Below are 17,868 nucleotides of genomic sequence, written 5' to 3' on the forward strand. Positions count from 1 at the left end.
TCATTTGGTGTTTTGATGGTGGTGGTGGAGAGCAGCAGAGTGACCCTTCCCTCTGCAAACAAATGGATCCAAACCATACCAGCAGAATGCCAGCCACAGCAGAACAGTGACACCGGATCTACTCGCTGTAGGGATCGAGCATTCAGGCTTGTACCATTCTCTCGGTGTTCACCATACACTCATGGAGAATATGGTGAAGGATGACTCATCTGACCATATCACTCTTTCCCACGTCTCTGTAGACCAGTGTTGATGGTTTTTGCACCATTGAACTCTCTAATGTGCATTCATCTTTGTAATGAGGGTTTATGCACCGCAACCCTACTATAATATCCATCTCTATGTAATTGTTGATGGACTGTTGTTGCTGACACGCTCTGATCGTCACCTGATTGACATCATCATCTATGAAACAGCTGCTCTTCTTTTTTTTTTTACTTACATATCACACTAATGCACTGTCACCAAATGCGTGCTGTCGACCACAGTGTCCGACCCTGTTTACTGATGTCTTTCTCTTTGTGACTGAAGCTCTGGCCACTGGTGCCCAACGCTGGACCCTCTTCGATCTTTTCCTCTTGCCATGTTGAAACAAAATCAGAATCAACTGTGGCCTGTTCATCATTTTTATACCTGTTACAGAGCATGATGGGATGTTATTTGCTTAATTGTACCATCCAGCGCAACTGTTTGGAACAATCTGCATTCGTTGAGTCTCTCCCCATATACCACTTCACCATATACAGTATAAACCACTTTCACTTTCCCATGTATGGCATAAAACACAATCCTGTCCCAGCATTTCTTTCCTCTTTTTAAGGTAACATTTAGTCTTGGTCTAAGACAGACAAGAGGGTTTGGTCAGAGGAGTTCCAGGACTTGCTTTGTAGACAAACAGCAGGATTTCAAACACAGTTTGATAGCTAACAGGAGGCTAATGGAGGGAGGTGTGAATAGGAGTAATGTCTCCCATCTTTTTTGACCTTCTTAAAAGCTTTGCTTCAGCATTTTAAACTAGTTGAAGACAGGATAATGAAATCTGAGTGATGCAAAAATACAAAGTAATAAATGCAGGAGGATATGAAAGCATGGAGGTCAAATTGTCCTGAAATTGTACACAACACAGAGTGGATTGAAACTTGATTTAACGAGCTAATTTATTGGACAATTGAATGATGAGTTGAATATGACTCAAATATGTTTTCTTGCATGGGACTTCACAGAAATAGACAGGAATGAAAAATCAAACTGCCTTCCCCTGCTGAGGTACCATCAACTTAATGTTTTGAATGATCGCGCTTGCATCACATCCTGACCCAATATCCAGTTTCAACAGGAAATGCATCACATTAAAGAGACAGCCAGGACAAATGTGGCTGAGTGCGCCATTGATTTTGTCTTGTCAATTATTATCCCTCATCATTCATCTATATTTGTTGCAGTTTATTTTTTCACAACTGTCTGAGTGGAGCTGTGCTTGAATAAGAGGCTGCAATAAAAAATTAAAAAAAATCCCAGGTATAATTGGATAATGTGTGTTTTCTATGCATTACAGTTCCCAGTTTGAAACTTTGCCCATCATGCTGCCCACATTTTCCTGACAACTTGTGAGCCCATCATGCACCTGTGAAAGAAATCCTCAGCTCATTATAGAAAATGAAGGGGGGGCTGTCGGCCTGCGTCGCTCACCACTTATGGTGTGAATGTAAGGAGGCAGAAACCTTTTGAAATCTCTTTTAACTGAAGATTAAAAGTGATAAACTGCAACCATGTCTGCAATATTTTAAGAACCACTTTTGGCAATATGAAGTCATTGCTCCAGTGTTTTGCTCTTACTGTCCGACCATATTACAGATTAATTATAAATTACAGTGAAACCAACCAGTCCAGTTTTAAATGAGGCACATCTTCACTGATCTCCATCCCTCAATCTCATCTTTTTCATTATGAAAATGCATTAAAGTGCTCATTAAAACAGTGAATGACTGGATGCCAGACATCTCCCAAAACTTGAGTGACATGAGTATTCAGCAAATGCGTACAATCAGCTGCAGAGTGAGGAAAAACTCCTGTCACCACATACCATTGTCCTTACATTACTCGCTTCCCTCTGACCCAGACAGCCTGGATTCAGACACTTGGACACAGTGCTGCCCCCTCCAGTCTCCCCACAGGATGGCAGCACTGATTATAGTTAGTTGCTGAAGTATTGAAGATGTTGCTACAGGTGGGTGGTTCCCTGGACATTTACCTTCATTACTCGTCAGTCTGTCAGTGTTGACACACCTGATAGGTCACTGCATAGTTAATTAAATGAGGAAAAGAAATGAAAAGTGAGACAACATCACCTTTGATTAAATTTTTGGGGCATTTTGGCATTGATGAGCGCAGAGCGGGAATATTAGCTTCTAATCATACTTTCGTCTTTGTCAGGATTAAAAATGAAACACAGGGGACTGAGAAGATTACATCTTTGAGTAGGAGCAGAGTGGGAATTTATAGCACAACTCCACATACTTCCAAGGTGCATGGAGAAAGGAAAAAAGGAAAAACAGCATATTTCAGCTTGGGGCCTTCATCTGTGTCATCCATTAAATGTATTTCTCTTTGAAAAGGAGCTTTAAAATCACTCTGGTGGTGATTGAGATACACCAAAGGACCCTTCACTGTTCGTTGTATTTAGAAAAATAGCTATATAGGTTAACATGTGCATTATGGTCACCAAAGCACATAACCAGCCACACGGGCAGATTGTCAGTTTTGGTCCTAAACATGTGCATCAAACACTTTGAAATAAACTAAAGACATTGGAATTTCTTTTTAGTACTTTGTCTTTAGCTGTGATGTTATTGTCATGAATCCTAGGATATTAGTGCCAAAAAAAATCCATTCAATCTCATCTAAATTAGTTCACAAATTAAAATGTCTAATTATGTGATATTTCATTAGCCCCTCTATTGGGAGGTCAGAGGTCAGGATCAGATACGGTGTAGCAGCCATTCACTTGGCAGGTTTCCGTGGTTAAACGTCTTGTGATGATTTTGGTTCCCTCAGTTTGAGGCGTAATAAAAACGCCCATTTAAACTTCCGGATTAATGAGGGCAATAACAACAGTCATTAAGCCAGATAGCGCCGATATTTGACGGTGAACTGTGAGGCGCTGACGAGCTTCATAATCATTACCAAGTAATAAAATTCTCAAACTGTGAAACGCTGATAAACCAGGTCTGGTTAATATTTTCAAGTACCACGCTGTCACTGATGAGGTGAGGGGTGACTGGGCCATTATAAGACTGGACAATGGCCCCACCTAGTGTTTGGTTCACCTTACTGACATTTATTGGGACAGATATGAAGAGAATGTCCTGTAATGGGCATATTCTGCTGTCACCGGCCTGACTGAAGCTGCCTTTGCTTTTGTTGCAGCAGTAGCTGAATGCATTTCTTTATTTAAGCATCTGAAGGCCTACACGGAATTAATATAGCACAATTGTGAAAGTAATGTTTGCATGGGTGTTTGTAGTCAAGAGTTGGTGAAGAGTTTAGCCAAGGCAACCAGTTACCATACACAGATAGAGGAAATCATTTTAAATGAACAAAATGTTTATTTGATAGGCTTACAGAAATTCAACTGGAGAGGTTAGGAAGCTGGAGGTTTACACAGTGGAAAACAATATCAACACTGGTAAAATAAATATACACATAAATCCACACATAATAAGGCAAATGGACTTGAAAATAAGCATAGATAAGCTGACAATCATTTGAAAAAGAAATTTAAAAAAATAGACAGATGGCAAAACACTTATTTCTACAGTGAAAGCAACATAATGTACCACAGGCGAAAGGAAACATATCACAATAAAATAAGGCTTTAGAATACAGTTGAGGAGAATGTGTATCCTACAGTGTAAAATAGAAACAGTAACGTGAAAACGCACCAAGTGGGAAAAAAAATTACACCACAACCGCTCGTAAGGTAACGCTGTTAAGACGAGACTTTTATTTTGAAGGCTGCAGGAAGTAAACATTGATCACATGCAGTTTCCTGTACATATCCTGACTGGCGAGGTTTTCGTGGACTTGTTTGTCGGTGTGTTTTGTTGTTTTACCGTGTAGACAACGTTACATCGGCTCCAGCCATGAGCACAATCATTCCTCGGATAGAGCAGCTATCCGCCCGAGTTGTCCGAGTTTTGGGCTGTAACCCGGGACCGATGACCCTGCAGGGGACCAACACTTACCTGGTTGGCACCGGGGAAAGGTGACCCTGGTCAGGCTAACAGCAGCTTTCACATAGGTTCTGTTTCAGTCTGTCTCTATTTGAAAACGGCAACCTGGCCAAAAACGTAGTAAGAGTTAATGTCCAGGTAGCTCAGTATGGCCTGTTAGCCCACGGAAAAAAAAAAAAAAAAACACGTCACGCCAAATCTTTTAAAAAAATGTTTAAATTCCGTGTTTCTTCGCTTGTTGGCTCAATTATCTAGTGTATAGACCAAGACTGAAAATATGTAATGAATTGCCATGGCCAATTGATTATTTCGGCATAGACTCAATATTGGAAATATCAATAATTTGGAGTAATTTTTAAAAGAATGTGACTGAAGTTAAAAACATCTTATGTAGACAGTCTGTAAGATATATTTGAGTAAAAGTTTAGTTTTATTCTGTCATAAAATAATGTATACATACCTTAAAAGAATACTAAGTACACAATACATAAATACTGATGCACAAAACAAACAAACAAAACAAAACAAAAAAACATTAATGTATCGGTATGGGTTAAGTCAAGTGTCTATAGGGTCCATCCACTGGGCCTAAAAATGAGATAAAGTTAAACAACGAATTATAAAATAAAATTGGATTTTTAAATAAATGAGTACAATTTCTGTATATGAATATGAATGGTTACTTTCAAAGCTTTTCAAATAAATAATATAATGCATGATTTTATTGTAGGCGGGTGTTGATAGACACCGGAGAACCTGCTGTGCCTGAATACATCAGCAGTCTGAAACAGGCACTGACACAGTTCAACACCAACATCCAGGAGATCATCGTCACACACTGGCATCTCGACCACACGGGAGGAGTGGAAGACATCTGCAGGGACATCACTGGTGAGGATGGAGTGTGTGGAACAGGTTCAGTGACCCCTGGGTTTTTTTTTAACCCTGTTTTAAGATTATTACTGTCAGTACCTACATTTCTGTCCAACATTTCTCTGTTTTCCCCCCTGCAGGTTCTGAGGTACGAGTCAGCAAACTTCCTCGCTCCAACCAAGTCAAAGACACAGTCGGAGACAAGAGCTACACTTACCTAAAAGATGGAGATGTCGTCCAGACAGAGGGTGCTACTCTCAAGTCAGTTCCGTTTAAATGCAAGTTGAATATATCATTTAATAGTAAATCATTTCAAAAGAGGAAGGTGAAAATGATGTTTTGATATTTCTGTTCCTCAGAGTGTTGTTCACTCCGGGTCACACCGATGACCACATGGCCCTGCTGCTGGAGGAGGAGAAGGCGCTCTTCTCTGGAGACTGCATCCTGGGTGAGGGCACAGCCGTGTTCGAGGATCTCTACGACTACATGAAGTCTCTGAAGATCCTGCTGGACTCTCAGGCAGACCTCATCTACCCTGGTGAGTGAATGCATGCTGGTATGTGTGGTACACATATTTAGTTTTTTCTTTTTCAACCTTTATTTACCCAGGGAAGCTTCTCAGAGGGCCTGTACACAAACACACACACAGTTACACAGATCCACACCTGGAGGCTGTACAGTACAACCACAGTCTGTTGGGAGTTGAGGGTCCAGGGCGCATCGGCGTGGTACAGAGGGAGGGGCAAACACCCACACTGCTCAAGGGCACCTCAGTGGTGAGGGAACAATAAAGGAAGGACAAGTGCTGTTCTTTCACATTCCTCACCAAGATTTATCCTGCCGGACTGGCGACCTTCCAGTGAGAAGCTCACTCCTCATATTTCATGTCTTTCATCCCTTTAATATTTATTGTCACAGTTTCATTAAAGACGTTTAAAATTAGTTTTAGGGCTGCAGTAATGATGATGGTGATGATGATGATGATGATGATGATGATTATTTATACTATTTATTACTGATCTTTTGTTTTCGACTTCATTGGTTTAATCTTTATGTAAAATGTAAGAGCAAAAAGCTCACACCCTCACATTTGAGAAGATGCAACCAGCTATTATTTGTTTTTTTTTTTTCATGATAAATTACCTCAATTAGTTGATTAATAAACTGGTCGTTGATATATTTTCTGTTGATTGACTTTTAGTTCATTTCAGTACTGATTTTGCTTCTTATTCTTCTTGTCTTATTTCTACTGAAGTTGTTCTGATACCAATACTAGTATCAGGAATGCCTCTGATACTGGCTAAAATACTGTATCTGGTATTAGCGAGTACCTGAGTCGATGCACTGATCTGATACCATGTAATGTATTAACAGATTTATAGTTTGACACCCAGATGTAAAAACTGTTTTCCCCGAAATGAATTCTTCCTCACCGCTCTGAACCAGTAGCCTACACAGGAAGTTGCACTGTGCACCTACTTGCAACTACAGTTTTAGAGCTTTTTCATTTACTTAGTGAAAATGAAAAAGTATTGATTTTGGGTAAACTGTGTAACTTTAGCCGTTAGGAAAATGTCAGCAATTTGGCAACATGTTACACTGGAAAGTCCCACCAGTAAAAAGTCAACATGTACAGTATGCAAGGCTTTAACTTGAAGCGGCAGCACTAGTTGTTAGGACGGGTGTGGGAAGTGTTATTTCGTTTTTTTTTATGATTGACAGTGAAATGAGATAATAAAAGAAACATTATACATCATTTATGTTTCTGTTCATATTTAACAAAGGGATTAACCTGAGTCATGTCATACTGCAATAACAGCAATGATGTCACATCCATAAAAAAATTTCCTTTTATCGCAATGGTATTGGATCAGTACTCGGTATTGACTGATACACAACCCAGACAGCAAGATGCATCTGGCCCATACTTGGGCCACATGCTTGTGTTCCTGGCCCAGTATGCCATGGCCCAAGCCTGGCCCATATACAGCATGATTTTCAGGTGCTATTTCCACAAAGACTCTGCTGCTGTTCTCGGTGCAGGTCATGGCCCCGTGGTTCAGGATGCTGCCTCGAAGATCAGACATTACATCAGCCACCGACACCAACGAGAGCAGCAGATCCTGGCGGCCATTCAGGACGGAGCAGGAAAGCCTTTCTCCTCCATGGAGCTCGTAAAGATCGTCTATAAGGTCAGGACCAAAACCTGTGTTGCTTTGATACTTTTCAAAATAAGGGCTGACTTGTGCGAGTACTGAAACTAAGACCAGCAGTGTCGTACACCTTAACCAGATAAGGAGTTTAGTGGCATTCACAGCAGTGGGAGCAGCAGTAGTAAATTAAACATACTAAATTAAGATACTAAAGCTACGATTTTGCCGACCCGATAACACACATCCTGCCACCACTCACAGACGCCACCCATCTTCGTTCACAGAAGCGATCAAAGCTGAAGCCATGTGCTTTTCATTTCTCACCTCCAGGACACTCCTGAATACCTGCACCAAGCAGCGAATGTGAACCTGACCCATCACTTAAAGAAACTGGAGAAAGAAGGCAAGATTAGCTTGGGTATGTAATGTTTTACCACAATTTCACAGCATCTGGTTTGACCAGAGACAAATTCATTTTATCAGAGTCAGTTTATTTAAATTCAAGAGTCTAAACCACTCGGACATACAGTATCTGGCTGTGCAGACAGTTTTGGCAAGATTAAAGCTCCATGATAACTGCTGAATGTGCTGTAATGCAAATTAGAAATTTTTAACTGCGAACTTTTTTTCTACAGTCGATGAGTCCTTGCTGAACACCAAGTGGAAGAGTAACCTGTGATGTCCTCAAAGACAGCGGTGGACTCAGCTGAAAATGATAAACCTTGAGTATAATGTGCAGAAATGCCTGAGGTCTGCTGATTAACAGACATGTTAATGGAAAATCAGTGATGGTGGTTTTGTTGCCTTGGAGGTTTCCTGACTTAAAAGCACACAAAACAAGACCAACAGCAGCGGGGCTCACCAGGACTGAGCTGCAGCCTGTGTCAGAGTTTAACAAGGCTAAAATTTGACTGAAGGTCAGATGAATTTTACCCCGTCCTCGGTGTGCCACAGTGCCCTTATCTGGCTGAATGAAATTGCTTTGTCTTGGTCTTCTTGCTTCTAGAAGTTTTTTTTTTTCTTTTGGTAACTTAAAATAAATTCTGCTGCCTTTACCAAAATAGACTCTAACTCCAGTCAATCTAAAGTGAAATAACCATTTTGTCAGTGGAGTTTGGTACAGTACCCTGTCTTTCTCCTTATTCTCTTCCTCCTCTTTTTTGCTCTTCTTTCTTTTCCTCCTCTTCTGATTCCAATATATATCTGTGGTCACTGGATTTTACCAACTGATGTAAAATGTCCTTTAACTTTAGAAAAACAGTTTAGCTAGGTATAAGATCTAAGAGGTGGAATGTGCTCACGTGTAGTCTGCCAAACTTAATTAACAGACTTAATGTTTTGTCAAAGCAGTCTTCTTCAGCACTTAAAAACTTGCACGCGGTGCAGGATACACAGTGATATGCAGTTTATAGTGTGTACACTGCAGTGTTTCACTGGATTTGCATATGCATGGAGCCCCAAGGGTGACTGGTGTCAAAACGTTTGTACTGTCAGTTAATTGTTGCGTTTTAATCTTGTTGGCACCTTCCCATCACGGCTGTTTGTTCAGCTTATCTCAGGACAGGTTTTACATGTGTATCTTGTGGAGGATGAAGGCCCACCTGCATGGAGAGCCCTTGGTAAAGGAAAATTAGTAGGATAAAGAATTGGTGTCAAATTCTGTGTGATTCAGAGACTGTTGACTGTGACAGATATTTCTATCCAGACCACCATTTGAGGTATTTTCGGCTGCTGACGCCTTTTTTTTTAAACTTTGATTTAATTTAGTTTCTGTGAACTTTGTACCACAAATGCTGTATAAAATTTCAGTTGGTCACTAGGTGGCAGCATCTGCTAATTCACTTTATTGGTTGTGATCAGTTGAACAGTAATTTACCATATACTTTGCAGTTACAATATTGCAACATAATCAAAACATAACAAATATTCAGATTTTTTTTTCCCCAGAAATTTGTTTGTTGTAAAAAATGTGAACGCGTGATGGAAAAGATATATAATAAAAAAAAAAAAAAAAAGGAAATACTGAATGAGTTGCTGTTTTCTGACCACGAATAGGAATAAATGTGTCTTGGTGATTATTATTAGATCTTTCTGAAGGGGATATCTCATGGTGATTTTTATACATCAACTTTAAAACAGGAATTCTTTAGTTTACCACTTAAAAACAACATGTTCTGATGAGTGATAATCTAGATTTATTGTTTGAATTTTTGACCTCTGGTTAACCCCTCAGTGAGTCTGATCAGTTTTCCTTTTGACTAACGCAATAGATGCAGTCTGTCTGGGGATTTTTCTAATTGTGAAGTTTTCTCTGTGTCTGTAGGTTTTTCTACGCAAGGGCTTGTAGAGTGTTGATTTTACTGAAAGCAACGTCATCACTTATAATAAAGAAGTACAGTGCATGAATCAACCATCTTAGTGGAAGGAAACAATGGGCCTCACAGTTTACGACAAAGTGCAAAAAAGATAAGTGGAATATACGGTGCACGCAAACCACTTATACCTGAATGTTGCAGCCATATATATGTTCCAGTGATAGTAATGGTATATGCCATGATTGTGCCTTTTAACATATTACCAGGGACTGCTAATAGAAATTAATATTGTAGGTGAAATCAGATGATCAAATGGTGATAAATTAGTCAGACAAAATTCATTTTCAGACTTTCACTCAATCACAATATAGTTAATGATGAGATCTCACAAGATCACTGTAAACTGTGTACAATATAAAGCAGGATAAGTTGCTATTAACTATTGAGAACAACATACATTCTATATTATATTCCCTCAGTATAGGAATATAGAAATATTATGTTAATTTCTTTTTTTGTAAGGCTGCAAGACCTTTCATGAAACATGAAAGCGGCACATAATGATTTAGTCTAAAAATTATTCATCTTCAGAATGGTTTTTAATCATTTCAAGCTGTTCCCTCTAAAAGTATCAAAAAACAAAACAAAACAAAACACTGGGTTTCATTTCAGGGTGCCTGGGTTAGAGAGCTGTCAGGGACACCCAGCTCTGCAGTGTGGTAATGAGATGAGTGGAGGTGGTGGAGAGGGAGGGGAGGGGAGGGGAGGGGAGGGGAGAGGGGGGTGAAGATAAACAGCCGAGGAGCCTCTGAGCCACAGGAACATGGCGGCTCCGGCCCTGGACACTGCTGCCGCTCCGTCCCGCTGACCGACACCGCACCGACAACACCGGGGAACACATCTCGCACAGCAAGCGCCCTTGCCCCTCTCAACTCTCAGGTAAGTTTTCTGCCATTCTCCTGACTAACCCCCCCCCCCCCCCTCCCTCCTCAACTCCCCTCCTTCAATCCCACCCCCCCCCCCAAAAAAATAAACCGTATAATATTCGTGTAAAGTGTTTGTACCGGTTTACACCGAGGTTGCCGTACTTCACGGTGCATTTTTGCCCTCTTAATGGCGCCGCGACATTACCGTTATAACATTTTAATGGTGTTATGAAAATATATTATGGGATGAACTAGTTGAGTCCGGGAAATAATGTTAGAGTCGACCGGTATTTATCGTGCGGGTTGTTTGTCAGTGTCCGCAGTGGTTTAGTCTCTTTAATAAACCGGAGACATGTCGGTTGAATTGACTGACAGCTAGCAGTACCGTTTCTTTTTTTTTTTTTCCAGGCGAATTTATCGTTAGCTTGACGGATAAAAAAAAACAAACAAAAAAAAGGCTACTTTCCGCGGGTTAGCTGCCAAATAAGCTGCGGGGTCTCTCGTCTTTGGTGGAAAAAGTAAACGCTAATTTGTTTAAAAGCGTTCAAACATTGTGTAACACCTGCCCAAATACCCCAGAGGGGACTTTGGTGTTTAACTTTAACAGTTAGCTGTTCCCTTCCTGATCAACACCAGCGACAACTGCGGGTTTGTGTGAGCCGTGAGACCCGACGTTAGCCCGTGTTCTTGTTTTGCTGTTATCAAATTATAATTTTACGACCCCTCGGTTGATTTTTTTTTAAACGTGTTTCTGTAATTTAAGTGAATTTATAGTAGTTTTACAGAGAAACATTTGAGTTATTCCCAGTTGATATTGCTCGGACTTCCTCAACCAATTTAACCGTCAAGTGAAACAAGTGTGGCTGCTTATTTCCGGTTTGTTTCAAAATAAAACACCATTTGAAGAAGATAACGCGTTGGGGTTAGGTTGTATTTTATGTGTGGATTACAGTATTTAGGTGTAGATCGACGATTTTCAGTAAAGTGCCATGTATCATGTTCTTGTGTTGAAGCTGTCAAACATTATTTATCCATATCAAGTGCAGCATATCAGGACTGTTTATTGAGACAACCCCAAAACTTAACAAAGTTTACAAAGCAAATCGTAGCTGTAGCCAAACAACGTCTATGTACAAGCCCAACATTGATATAACACCATCTTCCTCGGTTGTTTGTTTGAGGTATTCTTGTGTTTATGCTTATATTTTGAAGAGAAAATCGGCCTGTGTCCGGTCTCGTTCTTGTTTATTCTTGTTATCTTGGCAGTTTATCGATCAGCCCTAGGCAATGAAGTGAAGAGACACATGTCTAATCATGCACTAATAAACAAGAAATAATAAAACTCATCCTGGGTATAGTGGAAATAATTGAAAATAATTTATTATCTCTGGATCATACTCTCACTCACAGTAGACCCAATGGGAATAAAAGTAGGTTAAACAGAATATGTCAGGGAAAAAATACAATTGCAGGGATGGCAAAACAAAATAAATGAATTAATCATTTTGGAATGTGCACACAATAAAAAAATGTCTACACTTTATTGCGTCAGTGTGCAGGATCAGTGGTTTGCATTCTGTGTTGTGACTGTTTAAAAGCTTAACGTGCATGCTTTTACCAGCCAATTTACAAGCTAAAACTTGTATATTATTTGTACCATTGAGCGTTCATCACATATCGATCACTCAGTGCTTGTGTTCATACCTTATGTGCTTGTATGATAAATCCGGATGAGCATTGGATGAGCTTTCAGTGCTTAAAGAGCTGCACAAGTTTGTACTGATCAGAAACACAGCTCACCTTATTGTTTAACAGTCAGGTTTGTCAGTGCAGGTACAAGAATTTGTCTTTATTTGCTGTTGTGCTGGTTTGCCTGTGTTTGCTGATGTGCTGGTATGTTACTATAGGGAACCTGTAAGTTTGCCTACGTGACAGGTGCCATCAGACTCCTCTGGATATGTTATCTTTTAGGGCTGGACTCATGATTTTTTGGCTCTTTCAGGCTTATTTGCTCTTCCCTCAAGCCCAAAGTGAACTTTGAAAAGGATTGCAACATGCACACCTGGTTGCCAGGTTGTATGTGTGTCCCCCTTTTTCTGTAATCTGCTTGGCTCTCATGTTGTCTCTTAGATGCTTATTTTCTATGGTCAAGGATCAAGTGGATCTGTTTCTATTGTGGTTTTGTCCCTGTTTTATTATGTTTTGGTCAACTTGGCTTTAATGTACAAGCACGGCACTTTCTCTGCTTAAATGTCAGTATACCATTTCAATGCCAAAAGTACCTAATGTGTAAGTGCTGCAGCATGAGTGCAGGAATGTACTTAAGAACGAGATCTTAACATGAGATTGGCAGCTTGCCCAGTGTGGGATCCTCAGGCCCTTGAATTCACTAAACCACGTGAGGGCTCAAATAATGCCCTGACCAATGACAACAGCAGCAGCAGCAGCAGCAGCAGCAGCAGCAGCAGGAGGAGGAGGCGGAGGAAGGGCAGAGGCTTGACGGTGCAGTTTGCAACAGCAGGTTTTCCACCAGGTCTTATCCTCAGCAGGCAAATTCATGCTAAAAAATATATATATGCTCATTTTAAACTATATGACTGAATTTGATACACAGAATGTCTGTAGGTCTGATATTGTTTCATTTGTCTGTTGGTATGCAGTTAAACAAGTACACACTAACCAGGTGATATGAATGTAAACATTTACTGTAGCAATGAAGTTAGACAGTGTTGGCATCTGTGACCATTTTAGTGCAGCCAAACAAACCTGATAAACATTTCTTGGTAAGCTTGGATTCACGAAATCCAACAGCTGGTGTCCTCCACAAAATTCACACTCTCCAGATTCACCTGTCAAGACTTACTCACACTGTCCCATCCTGGTTCATCTGGACATTTACTGGTGTTGAGTGTGCACGGGTGTATGAGCGTTGTATTTGTTTATGTCTGGCTGCTCTCACAACCACCAACTTATCAGACACACGCACACACACACACACACACACACACACACACACACACACACACACACACACACACACACACACACACACGCACACACTGCCACCTAGCCTTCTGTCACGTAGCAGAGACAGTCGTCTTCCAGGTCTGATCCTCCTGAGACCAAGTGCTCTAATTAAGCAGCCAGTCTCCGTTTGTAGCCATTGCTCTGGGAAAATCAAAAACCCTATTATTATTTTTATTCTGCCTTTTAGTTAAATATTATAAAGTTGTTGTCTCCAGTGTTTTGTGACAGACCACAAATATAAAATATTATCATATGGGTCAGCTGGATTGCATTTTACACCAGTTAACAATTGATTCATTATTTCATCTTTTCTTCAGCCGGCAGCCACAGTGGGGTTACACGTGTTTATTATAAAGTATTGCTGTAAAAAGTATCTGTTCGACCTGTTTTATTTCTGTGAATGAAACTGTGCGACAGGATCCTCTTCTGTCCAGAAACTCATCTAGCAGGAAGACAGGAGCACAACACAAACACACAACACAAACAGACCGCACAATCTGAAAGCTGAAATGATCCAAGGTCGCTGGTGGGTGTAAGGTTAGACTTGCTTTTAGTGCCCCGCACTCAGCACCGAAACAGGATGTGATGTCATGGGTTGGAAGTAAGGCTAGTCATGGATTAGAAACAGTCTGCAGTGTGTAGTCTAGTGATGTAGTATTGTAAGGAACAGGGTTCAGGGACTCTGCAAGAAGCATTGTGGCAGCACTGTTCTTCTTCACCTATTCATAGGCTGAAGTTCAACCAAAGGGAAATTTATATGCCACCATGCTTACTCATGAATCTCATCTGGTTGAGTTTCTCATTATATTTAGGTTGTCGGGCTTCTGTACAGTAAATTTGTTAGCAAGAAGGAATTCCTGGTATTTGATCATCTCATAAAGGAAGCAGAACTGCTTTTGCATATCAGTCTTAAAGTGCAAGAAAAAAAAACCTAAAACAAATCTACGTACAGTCAGGCTTTTAGCAGTCAGCAGGGCCGTCCTGTGTGCAAACCTTAATGAAAGCTGTGCAGGGTTGAAGCACCAGACCTGGGAGCCAAGTCAAGCAGGTTGCATAACAAGTGCTAATTTGGTTAGCTGGAGCTGACGGCGGCTGTAATTCTCCTGCACTGTGACAGCAGGGCTGAGTTAGAGAGAGAAAGAGTCCACAGGCCTCCAGTCGGATAATACAAGCTAATAGCATAACAGGCTTTTGCAGAGCAAACGTAGGCCTTGGCCAGAGCTAATTGTGGCATTCATTGCCACTTTCTGGAAGTGGGACATTTTTGCTAGAATGACAGTGAGGAGGTTAATCAGTCCAGAATTTGTGGTAGTGTTATAATTTCTTGGTTAAATTTTGATGCTACACTTCCCTAATCTCCTTTTCACACAGTTTCCAGAGTCACCCGATACTCTGTGAACAAGTGAGTAATTTCATCATAAGTTATGAAATTTATTGCATCAAGAAATACTCTGAATCCTCTAAACTTCACTCTACAGACAACTTCTCTTTTCATGACACAGCTTGGTTTGTTGTGTTTTTAGTCAGCGTCACACATCTGTGGCCATGGGCTGCATGCTGTGAGGAGTTTGAGGATAAAGGACAGTTGTAATAAAAATCTAAAGGCTCTCCGCTGGCAGAAGCCTGACTAATCTTTAAATGGCTCTTATTGCCATTAGTAAAAAGTTAAGAGTCAAGTCTTAAGACAAAGATGTGTTACAAGTCAAGTCTAATGTCAGTTACTCTGTGACTTGAGTAAAACTTGAGTGTGAACTTGAGGTTTGCTGCTGAGCTGTGGGTTGTAGCCAAAAGCACCAATACAGATCTAACTTGTTGACATGGTGACCGCTCAGACTGGCAGGAGGTACATTCATCCACATCCTGTAATTTGATGCATGTGCATATACAGATTGGATATTAGCTAATGAAACACATTAAAAATGAGATGAATCCCTGTCAACTTTGAGAATCACTGTTTGTTTACAGATGGAGCATCCGTTTACAGAGCAGATTCTGGCCAGGATTATGAGACTGTGGTCGACTTCTGTTATGTGATGGTACTGTAAACCAGCTCTGGGCTCAGTGTGTGGCTGCCCATCACGTGTTACCATAGAGTTTAATCACAGCCAGGAAGTAGGCCGTCTCTGTGTGTGTCTGTCATTGACTTTCTGTGGCTGTCTCTCACTCTTCCTCCTCTCTGACAGTCTTACAGTGTATCTGTGTATATGTGATTTTTCTCAAAACTTACTGTAATATCTCTTATGCAAAGTTAAAATAAAACTCTCCATCTCTAACAACAAAATGCAGCAAGCTACGGCGCACGTCTGTTTACATTTCCGCTCCCTGGATTCAGGAAGGGATGGTTAACTGTACTGTACCTCAGGGGAGTCCAATTATTTGCATTTTTCCATATCCTTCCCCAGAAGCATATTGTGGGCTGGCTTGGTGAGAGTTTTTTTATCTCATGAGCATTGTCTTCTTGCAGCAGGAAACACAACATTGTTGACAAAATAATCTAAATTCAAGTTCCCACTAGTTTCTCCCACAGCTTTTAACCACATCTCACTGTCCGTAACAACCCCACCGCACTGAGAAATGTTTCCTGGGATTATTATTGATAAAGCTCTTTGACATGTCACTCCTCCCTACACAACTTTCAAGTGCACAAACTGAGCTGAATCACAGCCACAGAGTGTGTCTGTCACTGCGAGTACAGGAACATTTGTACTTGCATGTGTGCTTGTGCAATTCACAAAGCAGTTGGGTAGAGATTAGCTGTCCATCCCTCCTACACACACACACTGACACACTCTGATGCACACATAGACACACACACTGACACATGCACACATACGCAACCATCTCTCAGTGGTGGCAGGTGCATGTTGAAGTGGTTGTGTGGATTGAGTCGGCTGTGTCCAACTGACTGAGAGGATGGCTGACTTTCTCACACACACACACACACACACACACACACACACACACACACACACACACACGCACTCAGTAACAACACATACACCAGGGGGAAGAGCCAACAGATGTTTCGGATTTGGCTGCTGACCAAAAAACTCACTTCTTCTTTTTAGGACTTTTTCTTTTTGGTGTTGTCAGTAACACACACACACACACACACACACACACACACACACACACACACACACACACACACACACACACACACAGTGTGTCCTAACTATTACATTGAAATTGCAGCATTTCAACTGTACTGTAGTTCATGGTAAAGATTCAACACTTCACTGAACAGGTAGTTAAACTTTAAAGCAGTTTACACATTAGTGTATCAGCACCATACTAACTGTGATGCCTTGGTAGAATCCATATAAACCAAAAAGCCACTGCTGTAGACTTTTGGTCACCTCTGTCTCACCCCCCCCCCCCCCGAGCTAAATCAAACTACAAGTTGAAAGTTTAGTGGTGGTTATCCGGTTATCCTGAACATAACCTGTCAGGATCCCAAACTTTTGTTTGTCACAGAGTTTATTTTCTGCAGTAATCCAAAAGCCTATGTAAAAAACCTACTAGCCTTTGGTCGAGGGAACCAGGGTGGCACAAACAAAGGTTAGCCTACAAAAATACATCATCCCTGCGGCACTCTATAGCTGGGATGTGCTGATCCGCCAAACAAATTTGACTAAAGTTGCTTCTTTAAAAGAGCTGGCATGCACTGATCCTGGGAAATGGTACAGAGGCTTAGCTGACCTGTGTTTTACTATTCAGACAATAGCTCAATGAAGAAGTGTTTGTCGTTTTTGCAACGTGACACCGAATCTGGTTAAACACTGTACAGTATGTAACTCAATAAGAACACCATTGACAGTAAGAGCCTAGATATAAATGTGGTACCCATTACTACTTAATTGGACTGAGTGGGTAGGACCTGAACTCCTGTTGACTTTTTTTTTTTTTTTTTTTTTTCATTTAAGGCTTTTTCATTGAAGATCTGACTCAGAATAATTTACAAAGCAACAAGCTTCAATTTAAACAAATTACAAGCCAGAAATAGCAATATGTGAGGTCGAAGTCGGTGTAACCTTTCTGAGTAAACATTTTTTGTACATTAAGAAGGAAGAGTGTGATTCACTGAGGAGAGAGCATGTGATATTTCCTGAAAAGATGAGTTTTCACCCGATTACATAAGATGAGGTGGGGCCTCATCTTATGTACAGTGTGACTGACACTCCAGTGAGCAGGTAGAGCCTTTTAGGGTCTTTGCTCAAGGGTAACATTAACAGGTTATGTGATCTGACTCTTCAGTGGAAGCGCAGATTGTTTGCAACATGAAAATTAAAGTTGAACGGCCTTCAGAATGCTCCTTGATGCAGTTGCGCTTGTGAGAGCA

At 40.8% G+C, this 17,868-nt stretch overlaps 2 protein-coding genes across 4 annotated transcripts in view; both read left to right on the forward strand.

The window, feature by feature from the left end:
* The first annotated feature begins 4,029 nt into the window (after positions 1 to 4,029).
* Positions 4,030 to 8,323, forward strand: lactb2 (lactamase, beta 2). Its single transcript, XM_071492055.1, has 7 exons — positions 4,030 to 4,264; positions 4,963 to 5,123; positions 5,246 to 5,366; positions 5,465 to 5,643; positions 7,149 to 7,297; positions 7,589 to 7,676; positions 7,894 to 8,323. Exons 1-7 carry the CDS (start codon positions 4,143 to 4,145, stop codon positions 7,935 to 7,937), a joined length of 864 nt encoding a protein of 287 aa, XP_071348156.1. The 5' UTR covers positions 4,030 to 4,142; the 3' UTR covers positions 7,938 to 8,323.
* Positions 8,324 to 10,375: 2,052 nt separating this feature from the next.
* LOC139628693 (nuclear receptor coactivator 2-like) overlaps positions 10,376 to 17,868 on the forward strand; it is a 51,214-nt gene continuing 43,721 nt past the window's right edge. For all 3 annotated transcript variants that reach the window (XM_071490660.1, XM_071490663.1, XM_071490662.1), the window contains exon 1: positions 10,376 to 10,512. The gene's annotated coding sequence lies outside the window, so the exon portion shown is untranslated. The remainder of the gene's footprint in view (positions 10,513 to 17,868) is intronic.

The sequence above is a fragment of the Trachinotus anak genome, unplaced genomic scaffold (assembly GCF_046630095.1).
Source record: "Trachinotus anak isolate AG129_WGS33_773 ecotype Australia unplaced genomic scaffold, CSIRO_AGI_Tana_v1 ptg000012l, whole genome shotgun sequence".
Lineage (NCBI taxonomy): Eukaryota > Metazoa > Chordata > Actinopteri > Carangiformes > Carangidae > Trachinotus > Trachinotus anak.